Source organism: Meles meles, chromosome 18 (assembly GCF_922984935.1).
Source record: "Meles meles chromosome 18, mMelMel3.1 paternal haplotype, whole genome shotgun sequence".
Classification (NCBI taxonomy): domain Eukaryota; kingdom Metazoa; phylum Chordata; class Mammalia; order Carnivora; family Mustelidae; genus Meles; species Meles meles.
In genome coordinates, this window is record NC_060083.1 from 9,427,847 (window position 1) to 9,453,776 (window position 25,930).

The window sequence follows — 25,930 nt, forward strand, 5'->3', positions numbered from 1 at the left end:
AGCCGTGAGCTTGCCTGTCTAGTTGGTTCTCACCATGTTAGACTCTTTGTAAGTACCTCAGAAGCGCTGCGCGCTCCCCCTCTGGGCCACCCGCACAAGCTGTTCCCCTGTCTGAAACACTGTTCCCCGTTCTCCCACTCCCATCTTCTGCCTGAATGGACAGTGACTACAGCAGATGGACAAAACATAAACCTGAACGGATTGTTGGTGTCAGAGGCTTGGTAGTCCGTGAGGGTGCCATTTTTTTTTTCAAAAGATTTTATTTATTTATTTGACAGAGAGAGATCACAAGTAGGCAGAGAGGCAGGCAGAGAGAGAGGAAGGGAAGCAGGCTCCCCATGAAGCAGAGAACCCAATGTGGGGCTTGATCCCAGGACCCTGAGATCATGACCTGAGCCGAAGGCAGCAGCTTAACCCACTGAGCCACCCAGGCACCCGAGGGTGCCACTTTTAAAACAAAATTCAGTCACTCCAATTGTTTTAGTCCAAACTCAGGGGCGCCTGGGTGGCTCAGGTGGTTAAGCGACTGCTTTCGGCTCAGGTCATGATCCTGGAATCCCATCATGATCCTGGAATTCCAGTATTGAGTCCCGCATCGGGCTTCCTGCTCAGTGCGGCGTCTGCTTCTCCCTCTGACCTTAACCCCTCTCGTGCACTCCTTTTCTCTCTCTCTCAAATAAATACACAAACTCTTAGGAAAAAAATAAGAGTCCAAACCCAAACTCTTCAGTCTCACAGCCAGCACGTTTGATAATCTGCTCTTCTTGTTGACTCAAACTCTCTGTCCTTCTCCTTGTCAGAATTGCTGCTGGCTCTTCTCCATCTTTACTGTCTCTCCTTCCCTACACTTACTGATGCCCAGAGATTCTGGAAGGCTTCTCTCTCTCTCTCTTTCTTTCTTTTTTTTTTTCTTTTTAATTTTTTTAGAGATTTTATTTGAGAGAGAGAACAAGCACAGGTAGGGGGAGTGGAAGAGGGAGAAGCGGACTCCGCATGCGACTCCATCTCAGGACCCCAGGATCATGACCTGAGCCTAAGGCAGATGTTTTTCTGACTGAGCCACCCAGGTGCTCCAAATCACCTCTTTAAATACTCTTTAAATAATACTTTAAATACTTTAAATACTGCTTTAAATACTTTAAATACTGCTTTACTTTAAAGTAAAGTACTTTAAATACTGCTGTAGTTGCAAGTTCCGTCATGGACCATTTCATTCCTCATTCTACACTTCTGTTTAGAGATTGATTTTTGTTTTATAGCTTTAACTATGAATAATACATTAGATGATTCTTGCCTCCACCTCCCTAACCAAGACCTCTTTGAACCACATCCCTGTGTGTCCGTTGACGTGCAGAACATTGATCCTTTCCTTTCATTTAATATTAGCCAACCTGGGTGTGTGTGTGTGTGTGTGTGTGTGTGTGTGCACGCGCGCCTGGGTGGCTCAGCTGGTTAGGTGTCTGCCTTCGGCTCAGGTCATGATCTCAGGGTCCTGGGATAGGCCCCATGTCAGGCTCCCTGCTCAGCGGACAGCCTGCTTCTCCCTCTCCCTCTGTTTGTGCTCTCGTTCTCTCTCTCTGCCAAATAAATGAGTAAAATCTTAAAAAAAAATATTTGCCATGCCGGGAACTGTGCTAGGTACTGGGTATACAATGGTGGGCAAAAACAGACCCGGAACCCAGTCTCTGATGTCTTACATGGCAGATGACAGACGCTGGACAAATTATTAAGAGTACAACCATGGGGGTGCGTGGGTGGCTCAGTGGGTTAAAGCCTCTGCCTTCGGCTCAGGTCATGATCTCAGGGTCCTGGGATGGAGCCCTGCATTGGGAATCTCTGCTCAGCAGGGAGCCTGCTTCCCTTTCTCTCTCTCTCCCTGCTGCTCTGCCTACTTGTGATCTCTCTCTATCAAATAAAATAAAATCTTAAAAAAAAAAAGAGTACAACTATGATGAGTACATGTAGGATGCTTTCGCAGTGTGAGGTAGAAGGCCTAGTGGAAGGCTAAAGAAATTACATTTAAGTTGAAAGAGAAGTCTGTTGAAGACAAGGGATGTCCATGTAGACGATGGACCCTTAAACTCAGAGCAACAGCAAACTCAAAGTCAGCATCGTGTCATCCAAAACTTTGTCGCCTGCCGTTCTTTTCATCATGATTGGCAGCACCACTCACTCAGTGACCCTAAGTATAAATCTGAGAGCTGTCTTGGGGTCCTCCCACTTCTTCACCAGTTCCCAAACCCTCCCCACACCACCCCCACCACCCATTCTTGTTGATTCTACAGCATATTTAAGAGGCCCCAATCTTTGTGTACTTCTGTTGTCCACAGCCCTCCTCCAAGGTCATCAGCATCTTTCTTATCACAATGGTTTTTCACCGGTCTCACACCTTGAGACCACCCTTACTTTTTAATCCATTCTACACAGTTGTAGAAAGACACTCCTGCTTAAAACCTTTCAGGGACTCTTTGGAATTCATAAAGTAAAAGCCTTTCTCCTTAAGTCCCTCACAGGCTACCCTCTGGCAGCTCCTTACTTCAAGCCAAACGCTATTCGAATTAGTCGTGGTTCCCCAAAGGATATGTCTTTCTGCTCGTCTGCGTCACTGTGTTCCTAATAGCTCAAGAATACTCTTACCGGGGGCGCCTGGGTGGCTCAGTGGGTTAAGCCGCTGCCTTCGGCTCAGGTCATGATCTCAGGGTCCTGGGATCGAGTCCCGCATCGGGCTCTCTGCTCAGCAGCGAGCCTGCTTCCCTCTCTCTCTCTCTGCCTGCCTCTCTGTCTACTTGTGATCTCTCTCTGTCAAATAAATAAATAAAATCTTAAAAAAAAAAAAAAAGAATACTCTTACCGCATGTTTCCTCCAGCTCAGGCCTCACATCTCAGTTCTTGAAACTTCGTCTTCCCCCCGCTCTTGGAAGAACCCCGGATCATTGTCTCCTCGGGATTCCCTTCATACCGAGTCCTTATCTCTATCACACCTTCAGTCCAACCCTGTGCACTTACTTGTGAGTTGGTTTAACTTGCTTGTCCCCTCCTTCCCGAGGCATCATAAAATCCTTGTTTTGACATCGTGTCTTTGCATCCCTAGCGCTTAGCACACAGCCACTGGAAACGCAGTGAGGGCGAAATACATACTTGCTAAGTGATTAAATGCGCAACACGGTTCTAACTTCTGTGCTACTTTTATATTCATCTCTACAACCCAAGTTCTTATCTTAGTTCGGGACTACCCTCTTACTCCATATTTTTTCCTATTTTGAATTTCCTCAGCATTTGGACATCAAATCTTGCGCTAATCTAAGTTGCCTTTGCTTTTTGGTACCGCCTTGAAATTATCCTTTAACCTTTCATTGCACGCACGACCGACTTCTCAGGGCAGGAACGCGGCTCTTAAATCTACAGCGGGAGTTAGAGATGCTCCTAAGAGTCTACACCAGCGTGAGCGCGATTAAGCCCGGCGCATGCGCCCCAGGCTTTGTCTTCCTTTTTTTTTTTTTTTTGGCCTTTAGACTCCTCTTTTCTTTTCTTTTTTTTTTTAATTTTTTTTTTTTTTTTCCTTTGGAGCGTGCGCACCAAGAAAGACAAAGGTGGGGAAAGTGACCAAGCAGTCACCCAGGCGCATGCCCATCCAGAACATGCCCCAGCCCGGGGACGCTGGCGGCGGGGAAGTGGGTGTGGCCTGACCAGGAGCGGCAGAAATCCAATCCGACCGAGTGGGCTCGGCCCCTCCCTCCGCACGATTGGTCAGCTCTCAGTGTTGTGGGGCGGGGAAAGGAAGAGATGTGGGCGGGGGAGGGGGGGGTGGCGAAGAAAGAGAGGCATCTCGTTCTGCGCAGGCGCGAGCAAGCGACCAGGAGGGGGCGCGCGAGAGCGAAAGGGAGTGTGGAAGCCCTGATGCGCTGGCGAGCGCGAGCTGGGTCGCCAGCCTTGACGCCTGCGCCGTGGCCCTCGGGGCCCCGCGCGCGGCGGGCGGGTGCACGGTGCGCCTGCGCAGTAGGCGGCGGCGGCAGGGGGAGGTGGAGGCCGTGGAGCGGCAGCGGCAGCAGCGGGTCCCGGGACTGAGGCAGCAGCGGGGGCGGCGGCAGGCGGAAGCTGAGGTGACGAAGGCAGCGGCGGCGGCGGCCGTTTCCCTCACGGTGGCGGAGACCAAGGCGGCGGCGGCGGACGGGGAGCGGCCCGGCCCCGGCCCCCTGCTCGTTGGCTGTGGCAGGGCCGCCGTGGGGCCGGCCAGGCTCCCGCCCCCCGCGGCTCCCCCTCCGGCTCCTCCCCCGGGGAGACGCCGGGGGCCTGGCCCGGCCCGGACTCAGACCGCCGCTGCAGCCGCCGCCGGGGCAGTCGGAGGCGGCGGCGGCGGCGGCGCCATGGGCGGCCTGGCCTCCGGGGGGGACGTGGAGCCGGGACTGCCCGTCGAGGTGCGCGGCTCCAACGGGGCCTTCTACAAGGTGAGGCGGCGCGCCGGCTGGGGACACCCGTGTGCGGCCCCTGGCTCCCGCCAGGGAGGGGGGCAGTAGGGCGGGATCGCGCTTCTGGAGCCCAGTCCTGACGCCTCGAGCCCCAGACCCCGCTCCCGCGCGCAGTCCTGCTGGGGAGACCTCTGCAAGTGAGCCCCCTTCCTCGTATTTCCGGCCCCTCTGTCGGTTACACCTGCTCTGCACCCCGGTCTCGGAGAGAACGAACGTCGGGGCATTATTGTGCTCGGATCAGCGTCCGCATCCCCCCCCCCCCCGCCGGCCCCCCCACGCGGGAGACCCCATTTTCCCAGCTTCTCGTGGACTTGTTTCCCCGGTGGAAGACAGACCTTAGACCTTAATCACGCCCCCCCACCGCGGTCCAAGCACATGGAGAATTCTCTTTATTCTTCCCTATTGCCCCCTTGGGAAGGCCGTCCCATATTAGATCCTTTCATCTCGCTCGGAGAGGCCTCTGACTCCCGGCTCTGGAAGGCTCACCCCACTTCCATGCTGCATTTCTGCTCCCAACCCAAGGAGAAACGGTCAAAATCCATTTATGACATTTGCTATCTTTGACCTCAGCAACTCTGGGTTGTAAGCCGTCAAGTTGCCTCCTAGCCGTAAGGTGGCATCTTTTCCCAAGTCTCTCACCCCACCCCTTTACCCCGCCGCCAGCTGGCCTGCGGGGTTCTCCGGGGGGCGACCTCAGCTGTCTTTAGATCCTCCCCGTAGCTTCTTCTCTGGAGCAGGGTAAGCCCCACGTTTGTAATCTCTGATCAGGGGATCACAGGCGGCGGTCTTGTGAAGGATTTCGGCTTCTCGAATACTTCTGGCCAACTCGCTCCGTTTGGGAGTGATAACCTTTCTCTGAAGGAGGGGATCCGTCTTCAAAGGGTCCCTGCTCGCCTCCACTGTTCCCTTGCCAGGATTTGGTCCCTTAGAAGTCCTGTTACTGCCACCTTCTGTATTCCAAAGTCATTTCCCAGGATGGTGTCTCCCATTTGGGTGAAGCCAGACAGTGAGACCCCCCTCTTGCGTCTCAGGGATTCTTCTTTGTGTAACTGTCATTATTTTTGAACCTCTTTGGACTTTAGGCTTGACATCGTGGCAGAGAGTTCTCTGATTCCTGTCTTCTCATTTTACCCCGAGGAGCCGGAGCTGGGGTACCTCGTTATCCCGAGGGAGAAGAGCCCCCTTTCTTCCACTTCCTTTCGGGCCTTTTCTCCTGTAAAAGACTCTCCACCTTCATGCCCTTGGAGGTGACTTTCTCCAGCTCTTTCCCCATGAAGTCCTGTCACTGGAAGGGTCTCGTCTTCGCCCTTGCTGTAGAAGGCTTCTGCCCTGGCTTCCGCGGGTCAGAGGAGGGTAGTGATTTTTCACCCACCCTAAACGCCTCCAGTTCGGCCCGGCTTCCCTCACCAGATTTTTTTCTCTTCAGCGCCTGTGGCAACCGTTATCTCTCTGTCTTGACTTATCCTGTCAACCTAAGTCTTCGAGTTTTTACCTAAAACTCGTATACCCTCCAGGAACCGCCTTGCTCCCTGTCTGGAGGAAGCTTCTGATCACTCTTTTCTGCATACTTTCCTAACTCAGAATACTTTTTCTTCTAGCTGCCTCCTTAGCGTTTCTGTTTTCTTTGGCAAAAGTCTCTAATTCCTTTCTGATTCTGATAGATCACGTTTGTCTCTTGTATCCTTTTCCTTCAGACTCGGTGTTGCCTTTGTTGAAATGCCCTTCCTCGTAGGATTTGAGAACCATTTTCCCCCAGTATCTTGGCCTTCATCTGGGTGTGCCCCACCCCTCAATTCTGGGTTCTTAAATTGAGTTGGAGATGGAGATATGAGATTTGGTTTTGTTCTAGGAAGCAGGCACTAAGCAGAGCTGGGAAAGATTGGTATCCACTTCGGATTAACTGGGATGGATGGGAAGGGAGATGTTTCCCTTTCCATGTGTACGTGTCCGACAGAATCTCTCTGAATCTTTCCCTTTTCCCCTGTGGGCTCTGGCAGTGATAAACTTGGGTGAATTAGGGACAGGATGCTTTGAATCAGAAAGCTGAGTTCGGAGTCGAGCTGAAAGCCAGGTGATGTGGATTCTGTGTTGTGGCCACATTAGCATTTTCTGCCTTGTGGCTCAGTTAAAAACAACAATAAATCCCTAAATTCAAACTAATCTTTCTTCAACTCTCAGTGCTATATAGATACTTGGCCATTCTGACCTTGCTACTGATTTAATATTCATGACTCAGCAAACTTTGGTGTGGGTCAAGAAGTGTTTACGTTGCTTCTGGAACTATACATTTGGGAAGGCCCCTTCTCCTGTCTCAGAATTGGGTCGTGTTGTGCCTCTTCTTCCACGAAGGCCCTGCACGTGGCAGGTCTGGGATCTCCGTTACCCAGTGGCTGGCCCACCACCGCCTGCCTCCTTTTCTGCCGGCATACTGTGTTACTCTCTAAGTTGTATTCTCCCAAGTGTCTGGTCACCTTTCAGGGCGCAGTCATCCGGCTTCGCAGACCTTGACTGATACCATATTCCCATTCCTGCCTTAAGGAGTGTAACATCCTCGTCTTCGACCTCTGGTTTTTACCCAGATCCATCCAGCTTTTCTCCTAGAACTCCTTCCTTTCTTTTGAGAGCCCAGGACTAGAAGATAGGGCGGAGGTGGGGACTAATTTCCTATCTGGGTATCTGGAAATTTGGGGCCACTCTCCCTCTTTCTGGTTAGGCCCTGTAAGCCACAGCCAGGATATGCCGCAGCCACCGAATTGAGTCGTTCTTTGGATCTCGTTGGCTTTCTAGACTGACTCACCTGCCCCTGGCCTCACCTGCCTGTCCCCTTGTTGAGCGTGGACTCACGTTCCACCCCTGGTGTCTTTGGAGGGAAAACACGGGTGATGTGGGTGAGGTTAAGAAGCGGCGACTAGGCGGGAATACGACGTTGAGGAGAAAGCTTGTTCTGGAGAACACGTGAAGGAAGGAGACCTGAGAAGTGGAAGAGTGTGGCGTTCGGTTGAACTGCGGAGTAATGGGAGGGAAAACATTCCGAGCTCTGCATTTCTGCCTTGGGGATGGATCATGGGAGCTGCAACCGAAAACAAAAACGGGGTGTTAGTGCTCTCTCCGCCTGGGGGCCAACCCTGGCATGTTGGGGGAGAGCTGGATTGGAGCCTCGGGCGCATCCTCCGTGAGGGAGCGGGTCAGGAACGGGAACCTCTTCGCAGAGAAACAGACAAGATTTTCTTCTATCTCTTCCCTTTATCTCATGGCTGAAATGTTTTGAGAATAGCTAACTCAGACGGTTTTTCCAGTTTGGAGACTGGCATTTGGGGGAAAGAATTGGATAGAGTCAGCGGAAGAGGCTGGTTGAAATGTTTCTGGAAATCCAGACAGACCCTCAGAAAGGGAGAAATGAAAGGGATGCCATGTTCAAGGTTATGGGAAGGAGGAAGACGATGAAGAAGGAGCTAAGAGAAGAACCTAAAAGGGAAGAAGGTCTCGGGCACTAGTGAGGGACAAAAGTGCCCCAGGAGACTTGTGTGCGGAGTAGTAGGCATGGGCGGGGTGCAGGGAACCGAGAGCGGAGGAAACCTGGGGAGTGGAGAGGAAAGGGAAGCACTGGCTGAGGAGGAGGCCGGGCACCTTGGGCCACAGTAAAGGTCTGCCTAGCGAGGGACCAGAATGAGATCTGATCCCGAAAGAAAAGGATGGCCCGCTGGTAGCAAGAGTAAAATTCGGGGTTAGATTTTCCCACTGCAAGCCAACAGCAGTGGGGTAAACCCACCTTTGACCAGTTGGTTGGGGTGGGAATGATGCGGGTGTGCGCTTTCCGCGTTTCTTCTCCCAAGCTCAGCTGTTGTGCCTAGCGGCTGAGCTCAGGAAGAGTTCTTGTGTGTTAGCCTTCCGAAACACCAATTTTTTTCATTTCATTTTATTTTTTAAGTTTTTATTTATTTATTTGACAGAGATCACAAGTAGGCAGAGAGAGTGGGGGAAGCAGGCTCCCTGCCAAGCAGAGAACTCGATGCAGGGCTCGATCCCAGGACCCTGGGATCATGACCTGAGCTGAAGGCAGAGGTTTTAACCTGCTGAGCCACCCAGGCACCCCACCAATTTTTTTCATTTTAAAGATTTATTTACTTGATGGGGCTGAGAGGGAGAGTCCTGAGCAGACTCCCCTCGGAACCTGGAGCCCAGCACTCTGCTCCCCACAACCCTGAGATCATGACCGAAGCCAAAACCAAGTCTCGGACTTTCAGCCCATGGAGCCACCCAGGTGCCCCAACCCCTCGCTTTTTGTTAACAGCTTTATGGAGACAGAAACAATGAAGTAGATGTGTTCAAAGTGTGATTTGTTAGGTTTTTGACACAGATCCCTGTCTACGTATCTTTGTAGCTGTGTCACACCATCATCACAGTCAAGATAGTTCCGTCACTCCCGAAAGTCCTGTCAACCACCGATCTGCTTTCTGTCAGTAATACAGTAATTTGTGCTTCCCGGGTTTTGACAGAAGTGAAAAGGCAGTTCGGTAGAGACAGGGCTGTCTTTTCAACAAGTGGTGCTCAGACTGGCTGTCCGTGGGTAAAAAATGAGCTCTGATCATATCTTGCGCCACGTACAGAATTTAAATCAAAGCGACCGTAGACCTAAATGTAAAATAAAAACTATGAAACTTGTGGAAGAAATAGGAGAGAGCTTTGTGGGGTTGGATTCGGCAAAGATTTCTTAGCTAGGACGCCAAAAGCTCAGTTGTAAAAGAACAGATTGACAACTTGGACTTTCAGAATTAGCGATCCCTGAACTTAAGTGTGTGAGGACTAGAGAAGGTAGAAAAATCAGGAGCACAGCTGAGCCCATAGCTTTGGCTTCTTCAGTGAGGACATGGACAGTAGGAGGTGGACCGGATATGCAGGCGTCCTTGTTCCTTTCTCGTGTCGTCTGAGTTGGGGGTTCTTTTATCTTTTTCAGATTCGTAGTAGTGTGTCCTAGTCTAGCATTAAGAAATCTCACATCTCCAAAGTCCTGGCTTTCCCTTCTGTAAATCGTGGTCATCGCTTTGAACATCATCAGTGCTCTGAGTGCTCTGTAGGACCCATGAAGGCCCAGGTTTGCTCAGGCCTCTTGCTGCCGCTGGGGAGCTAGACCCTTGTCTCTCTCGGCGGAGCCTGCTGTCCTCTAGGTGTCCCAGGACGGCCTCGCACTCTCATGGGATATTCTTAGCCTTGCTGAGTGTGGCTGGCATTTTAATTGAACTCTGGCAAGTTGCTCAGCACAACAGGAGGCAGAAAGATAGGGAGGCCCCTCTGGGAGCCATAGTAGACCTGTCTGTTTCCAGGCTGTTCTCGGGCGCGCGGTGGTTCTGTTGAATTTGTGTCATCTTACTCTGGGTTTTGCCACTTCTCACGCCATGTCAGTATCGTTTCCTTTGTCTCTGCCTCCGTGCCCCTTCCTACTCTTTACCCAGTACGGGTTTTTCTGGCCTTGTCTTTGGATGGCTTGTGTCCCTGTCTAAAACTCAAGGTAACGGTCTCTGTCTCTGTGCCCTTGGTGGTGTTAAATTGCCACTGTCTGTCTGTCTGTCTGTCTTTTTCACTTTGTTCTACAATCTGTCCTAGGGCTTTGTGAAGGACGTTCATGAAGACTCTGTCACCATCTACTTTGAAAACAAGTAAGACCTTGGGAATAGAGAATCCAGCATACTAGGTCCTAGAAGGAGAGTGGAGAAGAGGGGGCAGCTGAGTCCTATGAGGCATGTAATAGGCTGGGGAGAGCCAGGGCTTTGGGTGGCCAACTCATATGGATCCCAGGAGAGGAGCGGGCCAAACCTTGGTGAGGGTGGGGGACGTTTGACTTAGTATTTAGTTAGATTCTAGGGAAAGAAAAGACACCACTCTGGGGCGGGGCCTGGAATGTAGCCTCTCATCACCAGGGCGGGTGGGAATTGCCCAGCAGAGGCAGTAACCCCTTCCTGAAGACATGGACAACCACAGTAGCCTGAGTAGCTTTCGTGTCCCTGTTTCCCCTGCAGCTGGCAGAGTGAGAGACAGATTCCCTTCGGGGACGTCCGGCTGCCGCCTCCAGCCGACTATGATAAAGAGATCACAGAAGGGGATGAAGTGGAGGTAAGGGCCGCCGGTTCCACCCTTTTTTTTTTTTTTTTTTTTTTTTTTCTCGTTTTTACTTATTTAGTTTTTAAAGGTTTTATTTATTTGAGAGAGAGAATGAGAGAGGGGAGGCTCAGAGGGAGAAGCCGACTCTCACTGAGCAGAGAGCCCGATGCTGTCTATTCGGGGACTCCGGGGTCATGACCTGAGCCCAAGGCAGTTGCTCAACCAACGGAGCCACCCAGGCGCCCGTGCTTTGCCCTTTAGAAATGTCACTTTTTCCAGGATTCCGCGTCTCCCTCACCCTGATTCTAGTGTCCGAGGCTCCCTGCTGGTTGGTTCATTCTCCTTCCTTCCCGCGCTAAGCTGCTGCACCCGGCCTGGTAGGCTGTGCAGGAGAAGTACCCCGCTTCCCCGTTGGTCACGGTCGTGGTCGAACTGTCGGGAGCTTCCCCGTTTCAGGGCAGTCACTTTCCCTCCGTCTCCGGTGTCCGCGCCCTCTGGCTTTCAGTGAGCTCCTTTCTCAAGTGTCCCGTTGTTTCTGTGTAATGGGTCTCCCAAGTGTCCGAACGCCTGTCTCGTTCCGATGTTCTGAGATGGCTCAGTGTCTCTTCTCTTTCCGCCGTCAGGTGTACTCTCGAGCCAACGAGCAAGAACCGTGCGGCTGGTGGCTGGCCCGGGTGCGAATGATGAAGGGAGATGTGAGTGATGGGACGTGCGTGTTGTCGTCACGGGAAGGCGGGAGGCCGACCTGCAGGTCATCCACGCTTGTTTCTTCCCTTCTTTCTTTCTGCCAGTTCTATGTCATCGAATATGCTGCCTGCGATGCCACGTACAATGAGATTGTCACCCTGGAACGGCTTCGGCCCGTGAATCCCAATCCCCTCGCAACCAAAGGCAGCTTCTTCAAGGTCACCATGGCTGTGCCTGAGGATCTGAGAGAGGCGTGAGTTAGGGATGTCGGGGCAGGGCCCCTTGGCGGTCCTCCTGTCTGCCCTTCCTTCTCCCGGGCCCCACTCCTAGTGTCCGTCTTCCCTCCTGCTCCCTTGGGCCTCCGAAGCCCTGCTGGCTCCCAGCTCCTTGCTTTCTTCAGCCCTGTTCTCTCACTGCGGTCCTTCCTCTTTTCTGGTTTTGTCCCTGTCTCCCCCCACTCCGCACTGTGCCGCTGAGCACCCTTCTTTCTCGGCAGCTGCTCCAACGAAAACGTCCACAAAGAGTTCAAGAAAGCGTTGGGCGCCAACTGCATCTTTCTCAACATCACGAATAGTGAGCTCTTCATCCTGGTGAGTTACCTGCCTGACTCGCACGTAAACCCCTTCAGTGATTTTTCCTTCTCCCCTTTGAACTCCTTTGTAGAACGGAAGGAGTTCAGATGTGCTTGTTTGTCAAAGAAGGCTTCTTACAGCTCCTGACCCTGCGGGCCCGGGTAGTCCCCTGGCTGGCCTGCCTTTGTTTCTTAGTCTGGCCACCACGGCACAGTCTGGGCTGGACCGGGCCTGTGTATTTGGGCTCTCAGGAGATACACCGTACAGTTCTCCCGTCTAAAGTCCCTTCCCTTAGGTGCCCAGATAGTAGGCCCTTGTGAGACTGACGATGATTTTCCTCTTCTCTCGTTTCGTTTCTTAACCCCTGTCCTCTCCCAGAGACTCAGGCGTCCTAATTCCCAGCTCCCGCCCTTCCCCGGTGTGTGTTCCAGGTCCGTTTGAATGACTTTTCCATTGGTTTCTCCCCAGTCGACCACAGAAGCGCCTGTGAAGCGGGCGTCCCTACTGGGGGACATGCATTTCCGGAGCCTGCGCACCAAGCTGCTGCTCATGTCGCGCAACGAAGAAGCCACCAAGCACCTGGAGGTGAGCCCGGGCCGCGCTGCTGGTGCTGAACGGCGCCGTTGTCACCCCTGCCTGTCCTACCCGCTACCCCGGCTCGTGTGTCCCCAGAACAAAAAGACGAAGGTCTTTCTGGGCCTTTAAAGCTGGGTCTGCTGTTTGAGCCCAGACTTCTCCAGATGCCGGGCTCCGTCGGGTTCCGGTAGTACGGTTGTTTTCAGACTCTGTTCTTAACCACGGCGCCCTTTGATCAAGGGAAATTCTGCTTGAAAGCGCGGTGGCTACAACACGTCCACCAGGGCCGCTTTCTAGAAGTAGAAGAGGAGGGGGTGGTCCTGACCTCCAGCGGCCTCCCCCAGGACACCACCCCCCCCAGGTCATCTCCCCAGGTCACCTCCCCCAGGTCACTTCTGAATCAAACCGCTTCGGCGGGGTATATTGGAGAACTGTTTATATGCTGGAAAGACCTCTCTGGCCGTGAAATCCCACGTCTTGCTTTGGCAGATCATTTGATTCCACTCAGCTTGATCTCTGTGACAGTGAGGTAGTTAGACCACAACATTTCTCCGAGGCCTTTCTGAGTTCTGATACCTTAGGAAGGTCCGATTCCCTTCCCCTAGGCGCGGTCCTGTCCCACACGAGTAGGGTGTGTGTGCGCCCATCCATTTCTGTTCATCCGGAGACCTGATCTGGGGGGGCTTTTCTCTGAGCCTGTGCAGATGGTGGAGCGTGGCGATCTTTCCTTCTCCGGGACGCTACTTCTCAGGGCGCTGGCAGTTAAAAATTCACCGTTACCCCGACATGGTACACAGTATGTCTGCTCTGGTTCCCTGGTGACCAAAGTAGACTTCAGATCGCCTGGGACCTGGTTGTATTGATCAGCGGCTACAGAGTGCCAGATACGGGGCACCTGGGCGGCTCAGTCGGCTCAGGTCATGATCTCAGAGTGCTGGGACTGGGCCCCGCGTTGGACTCGGCGCTCAGTACAGAGCCTGTCCAGATTCTCTCCCTCAGTCCCTCCTCTTCGTGCTGGCTCACTCTCCCCTGCCTCTCTGTTTCTCTCTCAGATAAATAAGTTTTAAAACTCTCGTAGAAAGTACAGATGGCCAAGTCAGCACTGGTGCAAAGTCTGATTTTGAGAGAGCTTGTTCCCCCCCCCCCCCGCCCCCGTTTTTTAAAATTATTCTGAAATACCGCCCATGTAAGGGAAAAAGATAGACATGGTAGGTACCGTTGTACCCATCAGGCAGTTTAAGGAATAAAACCCTTGGCAGACTTCTCCATAGGACGTTTGTAAATCACTGTAGATCTCTCCCTCCGTGACCCAGTTGTTCTGAACACCCAGCGTTGTCCCTCTGTGTCCGCTTTCTTCCTGGCTAAGGGAAGCCCTTGCCGTAGTACAGTCTCTTCCGTCTTGTGAGGAGGAGTGGATCGGGATCGGCAGCGTCCCCTTTCAGATCTCTCTCCTCTTTGGTGCTTCTTACCTAGGACTCCCTCTTCCAGAACCTTCCCTGTCTTCCTGCCCGAGCTCCCCGCTGTGGAAATTAAGTGGCGCGTGCCGTTCCGTAGCTCCTTTTGTGCTTTTCTCAGCCCCTTGCTTTCTGCTTACTATTTTGGGAGTTGATACGAGTTTGGTTCGAGTAATGTAGTTCTTTACTTGTGCATTTACTTTGCGAAAGGGCCTTTCACATTTTATTTAGTTTTAATTCATTACAACCTTATTTAATCTCTTGAGAGTCTGGGATGTGCGGTCAGTCAGGCGTAACCGTTTAGCAGATGACAGAGTAGAGACCCTGAGAGTGTGCTGTGTTCTGGATCCCATAACCAGGTCGGATTAGAGCCATGGTTCCGGCCCAAACTCCGCCCTCACGTACCTCCCCTCCCCGCCAAGCCATGGGTGTTCAGCAGGTAGGGGCGGAAGAACGGTTCCTGAGTCCTCCACACGGGTCCCGGGGGTCAGTGGATCCAGGGTGGTTCTGGTTCGGTTCCACACATTGTTCTCTCCTTGAGGTCCTGCAGAGCGCCAGGTGCCCGGGCCAGGTGTCTGGGGATCCGCCGCTGGGAACCCACCGTGCCTTTTCCTTTCAGACAAGTAAGCAGTTGGCGGCCGCCTTCCAGGAGGAGTTCACCGTGCGAGAGGACTTGATGGGACTGGCCATCGGGACTCACGGTGCCAACATCCAGCAGGCCCGAAAAGTACCTGGGGTGACGGCCATCGAGCTGGGCGAAGAGACCTGCACTTTCCGCATCTATGGAGAGGTCAGCGAAACACAGCTGTGCTTGAGGGCCCTTGGGGTGTTACAGAGGGGCGAGCGCTCAGTGGAGAGGATGTCCGCGTCCCGGGGACCTCCCCGACTTAGGTGGCAGCACACTTTCCCAAAGGCAGAGAGAGGCAGGAAGGTCAGGGGCTGAGTAACAGCCCCCGTCTCCTCCCCTCGTAGACTCCCGAGGCGTGCCGACAGGCCCGGAGCTACCTGGAGTTTTCCGAGGACTCCGTGCAAGTGCCCAGGAACCTTGTTGGTGAGTCGTGGGTGTGTGCGCCTAGGAGAGAGCACGGCGGGACCAGTGCGGTGGGCTTGGCACCCCCGGGGCCTTCCAGTGTCACGAGGGTGGAGCGGACAGTCCGTCAGAAGAGTGACAAAGACGGACGAACAGGTTTCTGGGGATTGTGGCGTTTTGTCCTGAGAATCAGCAGAGACTTAGAAGGAGAACAATTAAACAGAATCCGGGTATAGGAGCTGGAAGACTGTTTATCTTCTCTATTTTTTGTTTTTTTTTTTTAAAGATTTTATTTATTTGTCAGAGAGAGAGAGAGAGCGAGAGCGAGCACAGGCAGACAGAGTGGCAGGCAGAGACAGAGAAGCAGGCTCCCCGCCGAGCATGGAGCCCGATGCGGGAACTCGATCCCAGGACGCTGGGATCATGACCTGAGCCGAAGGCAGCTGCTTAACCAACTGAGCCACCCAGGCGTCCCTATTTTTTTCTGTTTTTACTCTTTTTCTTAAACACAAACAAACCCAAAACCTAATTCCTCCTTCACCCATGCAGGGAAAGTGATTGGAAAGAACGGGAAAGTGATCCAGGAGATCGTGGATAAATCCGGTGTGGTGCGAGTTCGAGTAGAAGGTGACAATGACAAGAAGAACCCCAGGGAGGAGGTACGGGGCACTGCCCCTGAGGACGCCTCCCGAAGCCGATGGCAGCGTCCTCTGGTCCTCCTCTGCGGGCTCCCGGGGTGTGGGGGATGGGAGGCGCAGAGCCCAGAGTGATGCCCCTGGGGGAGCTTCTGTAGGAGACGGGGTGGTGTTGGTACTTGGCCCGACTGTCCCGCTGACCCTCCGCCCTGTCTCCTCCGCAGGGCATGGTTCCCTTCATATTCGTGGGCACCCGGGAGAGCATCAGCAACGCCCAGGCCCTGCTGGAGTACCATCTCTCCTACCTGCAGGTACCCAGGCGGCCGGGGGGCGGGAGGGTCTGGGTGCAGCGAGGAGGCCGGGGCCGCTGGTGGACGGGGTTAGGACGGTGGTGCCCCGCTTGTCTCTGAGGACAGCGGAAACCTCGGAGCAGGGATTTGGGGCCGTGGGGTTGGGTCGCGTAGTGTTCCTTGTTCAGCCCACGTCTTTGTCACGTTTCTAAGAGTTTAGGTCGCTGGGGGCGGTCAGGGCGAAGAAGCAGGCGTGAGGGAGGCTGTCCGCGGGTCCAGTCACTCCTCTGGTCCCTCTCTCTGTCCTTGCCCCACCAGGAGGTGGAGCAGCTTCGCCTGGAGAGGCTGCAGATCGACGAGCAGCTCCGGCAGATAGGACTGGGCTTCCGTCCTCCCGGCAGCGGGCGGGGCGGCGGGGGCAGTGACAAGGCCGGCTACACCACCGACGAGAGCTCCTCCTCCTCCCTCCACGCCACGCGGACCTATGGGGGCAGCTACGGGGGCCGCGGCCGGGGCCGGAGGACGGGCGGGCCTGCCTATGGTAAGCGAGGCTGCGGGCCTTGCAGGGGGGCTTGGGGGGCGTTACAGGCCTGGTGGAATCTCGAGGACGGGGTGACAGACATGTTGAAGGTGGGACTGGCTGCGGGATGGATCCCGGGCAGGGACGAGGGTCCCCGACTGAAGCCCACCGTGTCCTTCAGGCCCCAGCTCGGACCCATCCACAGCTTCTGAGACCGAATCGGAGAAGAGGGAGGAGCCCAGCCGAGCTGGGCCGGGTGACCGGGACCCCCCAACCCGGGGAGAGGAAAGCCGGAGGCGGCCGATCGGGGGCCGGGGTAGGGGACCCCCAGCTGCCCCCCGGCCTGCCACAAGATACAACGCTTCGTCTATCAGTTCAGGTGCCAGTCAGTGTGGGACAGCTGGGGGTGTGGGCCGGAGGAGGGACGGCAGACGCCCCGTAACCGCCTTCTCGTCTTCCTCCGACCAGTGCTGAAAGATCCCGACAGTAATCCCTACAGCCTGTTGGACACCTCTGAACCAGAGCCCCCAGTTGACTCAGAGCCTGGGGAACCCCCCCCAGCCAGTGCCAGGCGCCGCCGCTCCCGCCGCCGCCGCACGGATGAGGACCGGACTGTCATGGACGGAGGCCTGGAATCCGACGGGCCCAGCATGACAGAGAATGGCCTGGGTAAGGGCTGCGCCGGGGGTCTAGAGAGGTCGAGCCCGGCAGGAAGTGAGGTACGGGAGATGAGATGCGCCCCTTGGGTCTTCTCTGCCCCACAGAAGATGACTCGAGACCCCAGCGTCGGAACCGGAGCCGCCGCCGCCGTAACCGTGGGAACCGGACGGATGGTTCCATCAGTGGGGACCGTCAGCCAGGTCGGCGAACGCCGGTGCCCGCATCCTTCCCCAGGGCAGAGGGAACGGGGTGCCTTCTGCCAGGGGTTGGGGCTTAGCGGGCGTCTGAGAGCTGGAAACCTGCTTCCTTCTGAAACCCTGGGTCCTCTGCCTCCCGCAGTGACCGTGGCTGACTACATCTCCCGAGCAGAGTCTCAGAGCCGCCAGCGGCCCCCCCTGGAACGCACTAAGCCCTCAGAGGACTCTCTTTCGGGACAGAAGGTAGGCAGGCGGGGTCCCCGTACCCGCCGCGCTTTCCTCCTGGGGCAGGCGTGCAGGGGACTGGCGGAGGAGCCCGTGTCTGATGGCGTTTAGGCTAAGCGTGTGGAATAGGGAAGGTGTGGTAGGACAGAGGGAGGTTTGGCTCGGACTTTCTGGGTTCCTCTGAGAGTCGCTAGAGCGGCAGTGCTGGGACCAGCCCCCCAGGGGTGCCGGCCGCCAGGAACACTAGGATGGTGGGGGGCACGGCCTGGATTTCTACTGACCGGCTTCCTCGCTTCCTCTCCTTTTTTCTTTCCCACTTCCCCTCAGGGCGACTCTGTCAGCAAGCTTCCTAAGGGCCCCTCAGAGAATGGGGAGCTCTCCGCGCCCCTGGAGTTGGGTAGTTTGGTGAACGGGGTTTCATAAAACCTCTGGCCCGCATCCCTCCCTTCTCCGTCTCGCTTGCTGCCCCACACCGTGGCCCTCCCAGGCCCGACCGACCTGCGCTGGAGCTGCTCTATCTAGGGGGGAGGGGGGTGGCACAGCAGCTTGGGTCCCCCTCAACCTCCAGGAGCTAGTGGAGGGGTGTGTAACAGGGTCATACCCCCTCCCTCTTGTCCGCCCTACCCCCAGGGTGAGGGGAGCCTCTCTCCTTCCCCATCAGACTGGATGTGCCTTTATCCTCTAACGCCCCGATCTCTCTGAACACCCCCATCCTCCGCCTGCTGGTGCGGGGTGCTCCTCGACCCACCCAGATTCGACAGTTCAGGGGGGCTCCCCTGCTATCCCTCCTCCCATCCTGTACCCCCCATCTCTGGGGCCTCATCACTGTGGAAGACGGGGATAGTAAGGGTGTGAGTGGGTGGGAGGCATGGGGAAGGTTTTGGAGTAGAACCAGGGGTGTGTATGAAGGGGGGTGACAAGGTCCCCCAGGGGAGGGGGGACCAACCTTGTCTGGTGGATGAGAAGGCGTATTTATTTTTCACTGTACAGTATTTAAAAAGAGAATAAAAAAATCCAAATGGCTCTGTGGTTCCTTGCACCTTCCTTGTCCCCAGCTGGGTCCGTCAGTTTCTTCTCAGATGGACCTGTCCCGGCCTCGTTTCCTTTCTCTCCCCACCTGCTTTCTCTTCTGGGAATTCCTGGCATTCCTGTCTCCCAGGCCCAGGTCCCTTTCTAGTCTGGAGCCCAATGGCTTGTGGCCTGTCCTGGTGCTTCTCCCCTCCCCCCGGGTGTGCTGGGAGAGGGAGCGGGCCGGGCCGCTCCTCTCCCCTGAGTCACAGCGGGCTAGGTAGGGCTGCTGCGGGGTGCTCGAGCGGGAGCTGGAGCCGGTCCCTCGAAGGGCTGAGAGCCAAGGCCGGGCTGCCTAATCGGATTACCCAGGCCTGGGGCAGAACGGGGATCCGGGCTCCCTCGAGACCCTCTGAGGCTCGGGGGGGAGGGGGGGCCGCCCTCCGCTCTGGGTCCAGGCTCCTTCTCAGGGACCCACGCCGCTGACCCCTTGCTCCGGGGGTGGTGGAGGGGGGGTTGTCCTGGGGCCTGGGGGGCTCCCTGTCCTCAAACTCAGGTTTGCAGAGGGCACCCTGCGGGGAGAAACCGAGGCTTGGGGGCCAGCGTCGGGAGGGCTTAAGTCTGCTCACCTGGACCTGGGGTTGAATCACCACCTGAGCACCTGCTGGGATGACTCAGGAAACCGAACCAGCCTGCCTCCTGATGGTCTTAGCCCAGGGGCAGGTCAGGGCTTTGAGGAGCAGTAGGCACTAGAAAAGGGGTTGGGGTAGGGGGTGGGGTGTTCCCAACTTCCTCCTCGCTCAGTTGTGACCCTGGGGGCTTTTGATTCCCCGGTGCTCCATCCCATTGTGCGCAGGAATTGACTTTAAATTGCCGGAGCTGCAGCAGGGAGGGGAAGGCGTGCTCCCGGGGCTGGAAGGCCTGACATCTGGGTCTTGGGTGGGGAGGGGGCGTGGTGCCCCGAGGGGAGTGTTGGGGGCTGGGAAGAACGCGACACCTGGGTTTGCCCGAGGGAGGGGGGACGTTGGCGCCCTTAAGGAGGCGCGGTCTGCGGGGAGGGAGGGGGGAGGAGTCTGGTTAAAAGCCGTTCCCGGGTCTGGCCCACCCGCCAGCCGCAGAAGTTGAGACCAGGTGAGAGGGGCTGTGGCGGCCGGGCCCGGGGACTGCTCGGGGCGCTCGGAGGCCGGGCGCGCCTGGGTGGCAGGCGGGCTGGGCCGGACGCCTCGCGGCGTCGGGGAGCCGAGCGCTCAGCCTGCTCCGTGCCGGGTGTCCGGCGGCGGCTCTCCCAGGTGCGCCTCATTGGTTGGGAGCAGGGGCTCCGTTCTCAGGACTCTGAACTTGGGGACGACGCCTACTTTTTAGGGACACGAGTTCCTTTGGAACGACTCGAGACTAGGAGGATACTTGCATTTTAAAGACCCGGGGTTTGAGCACCGACGTTGCGCTTCGGAGGGGAGGGCGTGCAGGACGCCCTCTCGAGGCTCCCCTCCTTTCCCCGCCCCACGCCCCCATGGCGCTTCCCGGCCCTTCCCACGAGCAGGTCTGGAGCCTGCAGCCTCCTGCCCCCGCGACTCCTGCCAACTCGCCCTCGGGCTGCCCGGAGCGGGAGGGCGCCGGGAGCCCAGGGGTCTCCGGGGGGCTCCCCCTGGAGAAGGTGAAGCGGCCCATGAACGCCTTCATGGTGTGGAGTTCCGCGCAGCGCCGCCAGATGGCGCAGCAGAACCCGAAGATGCACAACTCGGAGATCTCCAAGCGCCTGGGCGCGCAGTGGAAGCTGCTGGGCGAGGACGAGAAGCGGCCCTTCGTGGAAGAGGCCAAGCGGCTCCGCGCCCGGCACCTGCGCGACTACCCCGACTACAAGTACCGGCCTCGGCGCAAGGCCAAGAGCTCGGGCGCCGCGGCGCCCCACTTCGGCCCGGGGAGCGGCGGCGTGGCTGCTGGCGGGCCGGTCTGGGGCCCCGGGTTCGCGACCACCCAGGGCAGCAGAGGCTTTGGGTACCAGCCGCCCAACTACTCCACAGCCTACCTGCCCGGCGGATACGGGTGAGCGCTTGGGAAGCGGGCTGAGGAAGGGCAGGGGCCACTCTGGGGTCGCGGGGAGCCAGCTGGGAGGACTCCCCAGTGCCCTGGTGGCCCCGGGTTTCCATCCCATCCCCGCAGTGCTGGCCCCGAGGATGTGATCCTGTTTCTAGTTACCTGAATTTCCCGTTTCCTCCCTGCTTCTGGCCCTCCTGTGACCCGGCTTCCTCTCCCTGCCCGCAGGCCAAGGAGCGGCCAGGCCCAACTCTGCCCCTTCCTGGCCTCCCGCCCCAAAAGAGGGAAACAGGCGCAGCACGCAAGCTGGCCCTCCGGAGCGTGCCCCGACAGGGCCGCGCCGCTGTTCCCAAGCTGTCCCGGGGTCTGCTCCTGACGGCACCATCCAGTGGGGCCCGGACAGCAGGGGCCTCGTACCTATGTTGCCCAGAGCGGGTCCAGCCCCCCAACCTGTGAGTGGGGGGCCCTGCCGGCCCCTCCCAGCCTGGAATAGGCTCTAACCCCGGTGTCTGTCTCTCTCTGCAGCTCTTCCCACTGTAAACCCGAGACGACCTCGCCGTGCTCCCTTCCTCAGAGTAACCCCCGGCTCCAGGGAGAGCTGCTCCCCCACTACAGCCCCTACCTCCCCCCAGGCTCTCCCACTCCGTACAACTCTCCCCTGTCCGGGTCGCCCCTGCCCCTGACCCACCTCTAACCCTGGTGGACACGGACCTCCCAGGAAGGGCCCCCTCCTCTTGTCTTCACCCGGAACCTCCCACCCCCAAGCTGCAAACCCTCCTTTAGAACTCTGTTGGACCCCAGTTCAGAGGAGGCCTGTGCTATGGTCCCCATCTCCGCTGCCACCTCCCCCCGAAAACACACTTTTTTTGTAGGATGAACACAGTTTTTACAATTAAACCACGTCTTGGCGTCTTTATTGCCCCGTGTCTGTTCCCCCCTCACTGCAGCAGGAACCAGCACTCTCCACTCCCTTCCGCCTGGACCTGCCAGAGCAGGAACCGCCTCACCCCACCCTGCGGCCCTGCCTGAGTCACTCTCCATCCCCCCGCCCCACCCCCAGCCAGCACTGGGGTCCTGGAGGCCGTCCCAACCAGGTCCGGGGAGGGAGGCAGAAGCTCCAGGCCCCCAGATGTTTCCATCAGCAGACTCTGCCCTCTAGGGCCACAGGGGGAGCTGGGGGAGCTCAGGGCCGACTTGGGCCCCAGAGATACCTAAATAGCTGGGGGTTGCTGCTGGAGAAGTGTGCGAACGATTAAATGAGTTACTAGTACACGCACAGGGCCGTGCAGTGTCAGCCTGGAAATCCTGACGGCCGTCCCTTCCGAGGACATGCATTCCCACTAAAACCCTGGCTCAAGGCTGTCAGGACCGCAGAGGAATGAAGAACGAGGAGAGGTCCCACCAGCAGGCTGGTCCGGATGGGAACGACCCCGAGGTTGGGGGGACGACTGGAAGAGACCCAGACCGCGTCCAGGAGCCAGCTCTGCCCTACTGCTCTTTCTTCCTGGGGGGGGCCTTTGCGTTCCAGTAGAAGACGAGCTGGCCGGCGATGAGGCCGTTGCAGAGAGAAGAGACCACGAAGGTGCCCGCCATGAGGGGGTCTCCCGTCTCCTGCGAGAGAGACCGCCAGGGACCCAGAAAGTGTTCAGAGAAGGAGCCGCGTCAAGCCCGCCACCGTGCAAGGGCAGGGTTCTAGGGCCCCCTGGAGGGCAGAAGAGGCGCTCACCTGAATGGAGGTGAAGATTCTGGCCAAGGACCCTGCAAACAGCAGAAAGACGGTGACGGCTGAGAGCTGGCCCGTGTGTCCATTCTGGTAGTTGGTGGCCGCCTGGAGCAGCTGGGGGAGAAGGGAACGGTGGCATCTGAATTCTCCCCGTGTCCGTCACAGCTGCCAGCCCCTGCCGGTCCACCCGCACCCCCACTCGTGGGGCTCCCGCCCGGCTCCTTGTGCGGTCCTGCCCCGCCCCGACCCTGCACGCTTCCTTTGCTCCCGGTCCTCACCTTCCCCACGACCACCGCAGGCATGTTGGAGGCCTGGAGCAGGGTGATGAGGGCCAGCGGCGTCAGCGGGGAGAGCAGCAGCAGCAGTAGCAGCGCGTAACTCGCTAGGAAGGTGACACCTGGGGTCAGGGAGGTAAGGGGTCCCGCTGAGCCTCTCCAGTGCTCGGGCTTCCCCAGGCCGGAGTGCCCGACAGGGCCCGCAAGAGCCACAGCCTGCTCTCGGCTGAACCCCAGCACCTTGCACGGTCTGTCCCCTGTAGTGCAGGACCAGGAAGCAGATGGTGACGGTCTGGAGCATCAGGAACAGGGCTTCACCCCACGAGCTGCAGAGTCAAGAGTTGGGAGGAAGAAAGGCGGGTCTGGAAAGGGGCGGGGCAAGCCGCCATGGCCCTCCATGTGGGGCCACAGTTCCCTGATGACCCCCCGTCCTTCAGCCCCCACCGGACAGACTCCGTCTAGGTCCTGGCCGTCCGTGGTGTGCTCTCCTCTCGTCACGACCACAGAAGACGGCCAGGGTTCCAGAAGGGCTTAAGCTTGGCCACCCTTTTACCCGCCCCGCCCTACCCCCCACTAGACGTGTGGACATTCGCCCTTGGGGACCCAGGGTGGGCTCCCTCACCTGAACGGGAAGTTGTTGGTGATGCTGTAGACCATGGTCCCCGTCACCGCCACCAGCTCTAGCACCACTGACTGGAGGCTCAACCCTTCGGCACTCTTGGCTCTCAGGATTTTCAACACCTGCGGCAGTTTTACTAGAGACAGGAAGAGAAGGCCAGGGATGAGGGGCGTGCATCCCTCGGGAGCATACCACCCCAGCCAGGCAGCGGCCTGGGAAGCCTGGACCTCCACTTCCGGTTCACGGACCCACCCAGTTTCTGGCATCTCAGCTGTCCGCCCTCCACCTGACAGCAGGGAAAGAAGATAAGGTACAAAGTACGTACCCAGCAGTGACCCAGCGACAACGCCCAGACCCAGGCCTTTGCTGAGCAGGATCTTGAGGCAGGGGACTGAGAAGAGAAAAAAAGGAGTAAACAGAACAGAACGGACACCTCTCGAACCCAGCCCAGGGCTAAAGGCTCTTCACGCTGTGGTGGGTTGCCACTGCTCCTTAAGACCTGGACAGATGGGGCGCCTGGGTGGCTCAGTGGGTTAAAGCCTCTGCCTTCAGCTCAGGTCATGATCTCAGGGTCCTGGGATCGAGCCCTGCATTAGGCTCTCTGCTCAGCAAGGAGCCTGCTTCCCTCTCTCTCTCTCTGCCTGCCTCTCTGCCTACTTGTGATCTCTGTCTGTCAAATAAATAAACAAAATTAAAAAAAAAAAAAAAGACCTGGACAGACCCACACAGACCCACACAGGGAAGCCTGGGGCTGTCTGGTGGCGGGTGCAAAAGGCCCGGGCCTTCCTGCTCCAAATCCTATCACTGTCAGCTGACTTTTCCAAAACAGGCTTTAGCGTGAGGATTACATCTAAACTGCTCCATGTCGGGGTGCCTGGGTGGCTCAGTCGGTTAAGCGTCTGCCTTTGGCTCAGGTCATGATCACGGAGTCCTGGGATCGAGCCCCATGTTGCTCTACCTCTCCCTGCGGCTCCCCCTGCTTGTATATGTGCACGTTCTCTGTCAAATAAAAATATGGGAGAAAAAAACTTCTTGGTGTGACTTCCAAGAGTCTCCATCGCTTCCCTGTGCAAAGCTGAGCAATGCCCAGGAGTCCACAGATCGTTCATTCGCCTCATCTGGGCAACCCAGGCGATCCACTCCAGTTGTCTCCAATCCACTCATTCCTGAACCCTTCCTCCCTTGCCCCCTGCTCAGGGACCTCACGTTACCCTTCAGGTAGGCCCTGGCCCACACCTTCTGTAGCCCAAGGAGCTCGACCCAGTCGGGTCCCGGGAGCACACAGTGGGGGACCAGGAAGGGACAAGGGCAGGCTGGGCCGGTCTCCCACGGGAATCGACGTCCGCAGTGGGCTTCGAGGGGAGCCTCGCAGTCGGGGCACTGCGGGATCACCCCAGGCTCAGACCATGAGCAAACGTGGAGGGTTGGAGGCGCCCCTGAAGTGCTCCTGGAGCCCAGACTCCTCAGAGGCCTTGAAGCATCTGCTCAAGGCCTACTCATCCTTTTTCATCTTTTTAAAGATTTTATTTGTTTGACAGAGAAAGCAGGAGCCAGGGGAGTGGCAGACAGGAGCAGGCTCCCGGTGCGGGGCTCCATCCCAGGACCCGGGGATCCTATCGATGTACTGGAGACGGGAACGAGATATAGTCAGGCTGTGACTCTGCTTCGTGCTGCTCGAGTCTTCCCATCTCTCACTCTCATAAAGAAGTATTTCCGCCGCCGCCGCCCACCGACCCCTCCCGGCCGCGGCCCGCCCATACAAGGCGAGCCCCTGTCTATGGAGGCCGAGACACTTCCGCCCCCTCAGCAGGGACTTCCGCCCGGCTCAGCCCGGCAGGGGAGGCCGCCGCCTGGGCCGCAGTCGCGCGCCACTGATGGCCGACGGCGCTCGAGCAGAGCTTTGATAGGAGGCCGAATAAAGCTCACCGTGAAGCAAGTCCCAGTGGACGAGAATTTGGTCGTAGCATTTTTCAGGTAAGAGAAGCGGTACCAGCGCCCGTTTGAACGGGCCGTCTGCCTCGGCCGCCATGTTGCAAAACTAGCTTCCGCCCGTCTCTCCTGGCCGCCATTGACCGACGCTGCGCATGCGCGATCTGGGCCTCCGCCCTCCCTGTTCCCCGCTCTTTCTTCAGCCACACCCGCTTCAGCAGCGTGAAATAGGTCTCGCCGAGAGACCACGTTTCAGACGCAACCTCCCTGTTCGAATTTTACGGCGTGCTCGGGCTGCGCGCTTGCGCAGTTCCTCCTATCGCGCCTTTGTTTACACTTCCAGTTCGGAGGCAACACGGAGCCTCCTGCCTTTCTCCGCGCCTGCTGCGCGGCGCCATCTTGTCCGCCCCCGGCCTACTCCACGTTGTTCGAAGTTGAGAGAGAAGGCACTCGAGTCTCCCGAAGGGCGTTGGGTGGGGGCGCCGTGGCTCCCTGTCTCCTGTTGTCTCGACGTCTCCAGAGGGAGGGGCGCCGGCGGGAGCAGGACAGCCTGGGGCAGGCAGCCCCCCGGAGGCGCCGAGCTGCGCGCAGGCCCCTGTTCCACCTCCCCCGGCTCGTCCGGGGCCTTGGCGGTTGGGTGCGCCCGCAGCTGCTGGGCCGGGACGGTGAGGCGGAAGAGGAGGCCGCGGGGGAGGAAGGCGAGACCCGGGGCCGAGAGTTCCCTCCCACCCGCCGACCCGTGCACCCTCTGCGGCTGCGTGCCGAGCGAGCGCGCCAGCGAGGCCCCGGGCCCAGCAGCGCCCCTTGGGAAGGGCCAGCGTGGACGATCCCCCAGCACCGCGGAGCGATGCCCTCCGTCCCCCGCGCTGGGACTCGGGCTCCCAGCCATCCTGGGGGAGGCAGGCCTGGCGCCCGCCGCACAGACCATGAAGTC

General features: G+C 57.5%; 3 protein-coding genes across 4 annotated transcripts; 2 read left to right on the forward strand and 1 right to left on the reverse strand.

Moving 5' to 3' along the window:
* Positions 1-3,994: 3,994 nt before the first annotated feature.
* FXR2 (FMR1 autosomal homolog 2) lies at positions 3,995-18,431 on the forward strand. The gene is made up of 17 exons (XM_045985786.1): positions 3,995-4,445; positions 10,068-10,120; positions 10,481-10,574; positions 11,186-11,257; positions 11,354-11,502; positions 11,746-11,839; positions 12,290-12,406; positions 14,471-14,641; positions 14,824-14,902; positions 15,431-15,540; positions 15,741-15,827; positions 16,125-16,347; positions 16,508-16,705; positions 16,795-16,995; positions 17,091-17,186; positions 17,326-17,426; positions 17,736-18,431. The coding sequence occupies exons 1-17, from the start codon at positions 4,365-4,367 to the stop codon at positions 17,829-17,831; spliced, it is 2,022 nt and encodes a 673-aa protein (XP_045841742.1). The 5' UTR covers positions 3,995-4,364; the 3' UTR covers positions 17,832-18,431.
* Positions 18,432-18,824: 393 nt separating this feature from the next.
* SOX15 (SRY-box transcription factor 15) lies at positions 18,825-21,305 on the forward strand. Its single transcript, XM_045983727.1, has 2 exons — positions 18,825-20,459; positions 20,976-21,305. Exons 1-2 carry the CDS (start codon positions 19,927-19,929, stop codon positions 21,142-21,144), a joined length of 702 nt encoding a protein of 233 aa, XP_045839683.1. The 5' UTR covers positions 18,825-19,926; the 3' UTR covers positions 21,145-21,305.
* Positions 21,306-21,373: 68 nt separating this feature from the next.
* MPDU1 (mannose-P-dolichol utilization defect 1) lies at positions 21,374-25,147 on the reverse strand. 2 transcript variants are annotated; one of them, XM_045983725.1, is made up of 7 exons: positions 24,994-25,146; positions 23,393-23,458; positions 23,071-23,203; positions 22,689-22,774; positions 22,452-22,570; positions 22,177-22,287; positions 21,374-22,061 (listed from the first exon to the last, which is right to left on the reverse strand). In XM_045983725.1, the coding sequence occupies exons 1-7, from the start codon at positions 25,094-25,096 to the stop codon at positions 21,939-21,941; spliced, it is 741 nt and encodes a 246-aa protein (XP_045839681.1). In that variant the 5' UTR covers positions 25,097-25,146; the 3' UTR covers positions 21,374-21,938. The 2 variants fall into 2 exon arrangements, with proteins under 2 accessions (XP_045839681.1, XP_045839682.1); XM_045983726.1 differs by lacking the exons at positions 21,374-22,061; positions 22,452-22,570 and having other exon boundaries at positions 22,173-22,287; positions 22,631-22,774; positions 24,994-25,147.
* Between the last annotated feature and the right edge of the window lie 783 nt (positions 25,148-25,930).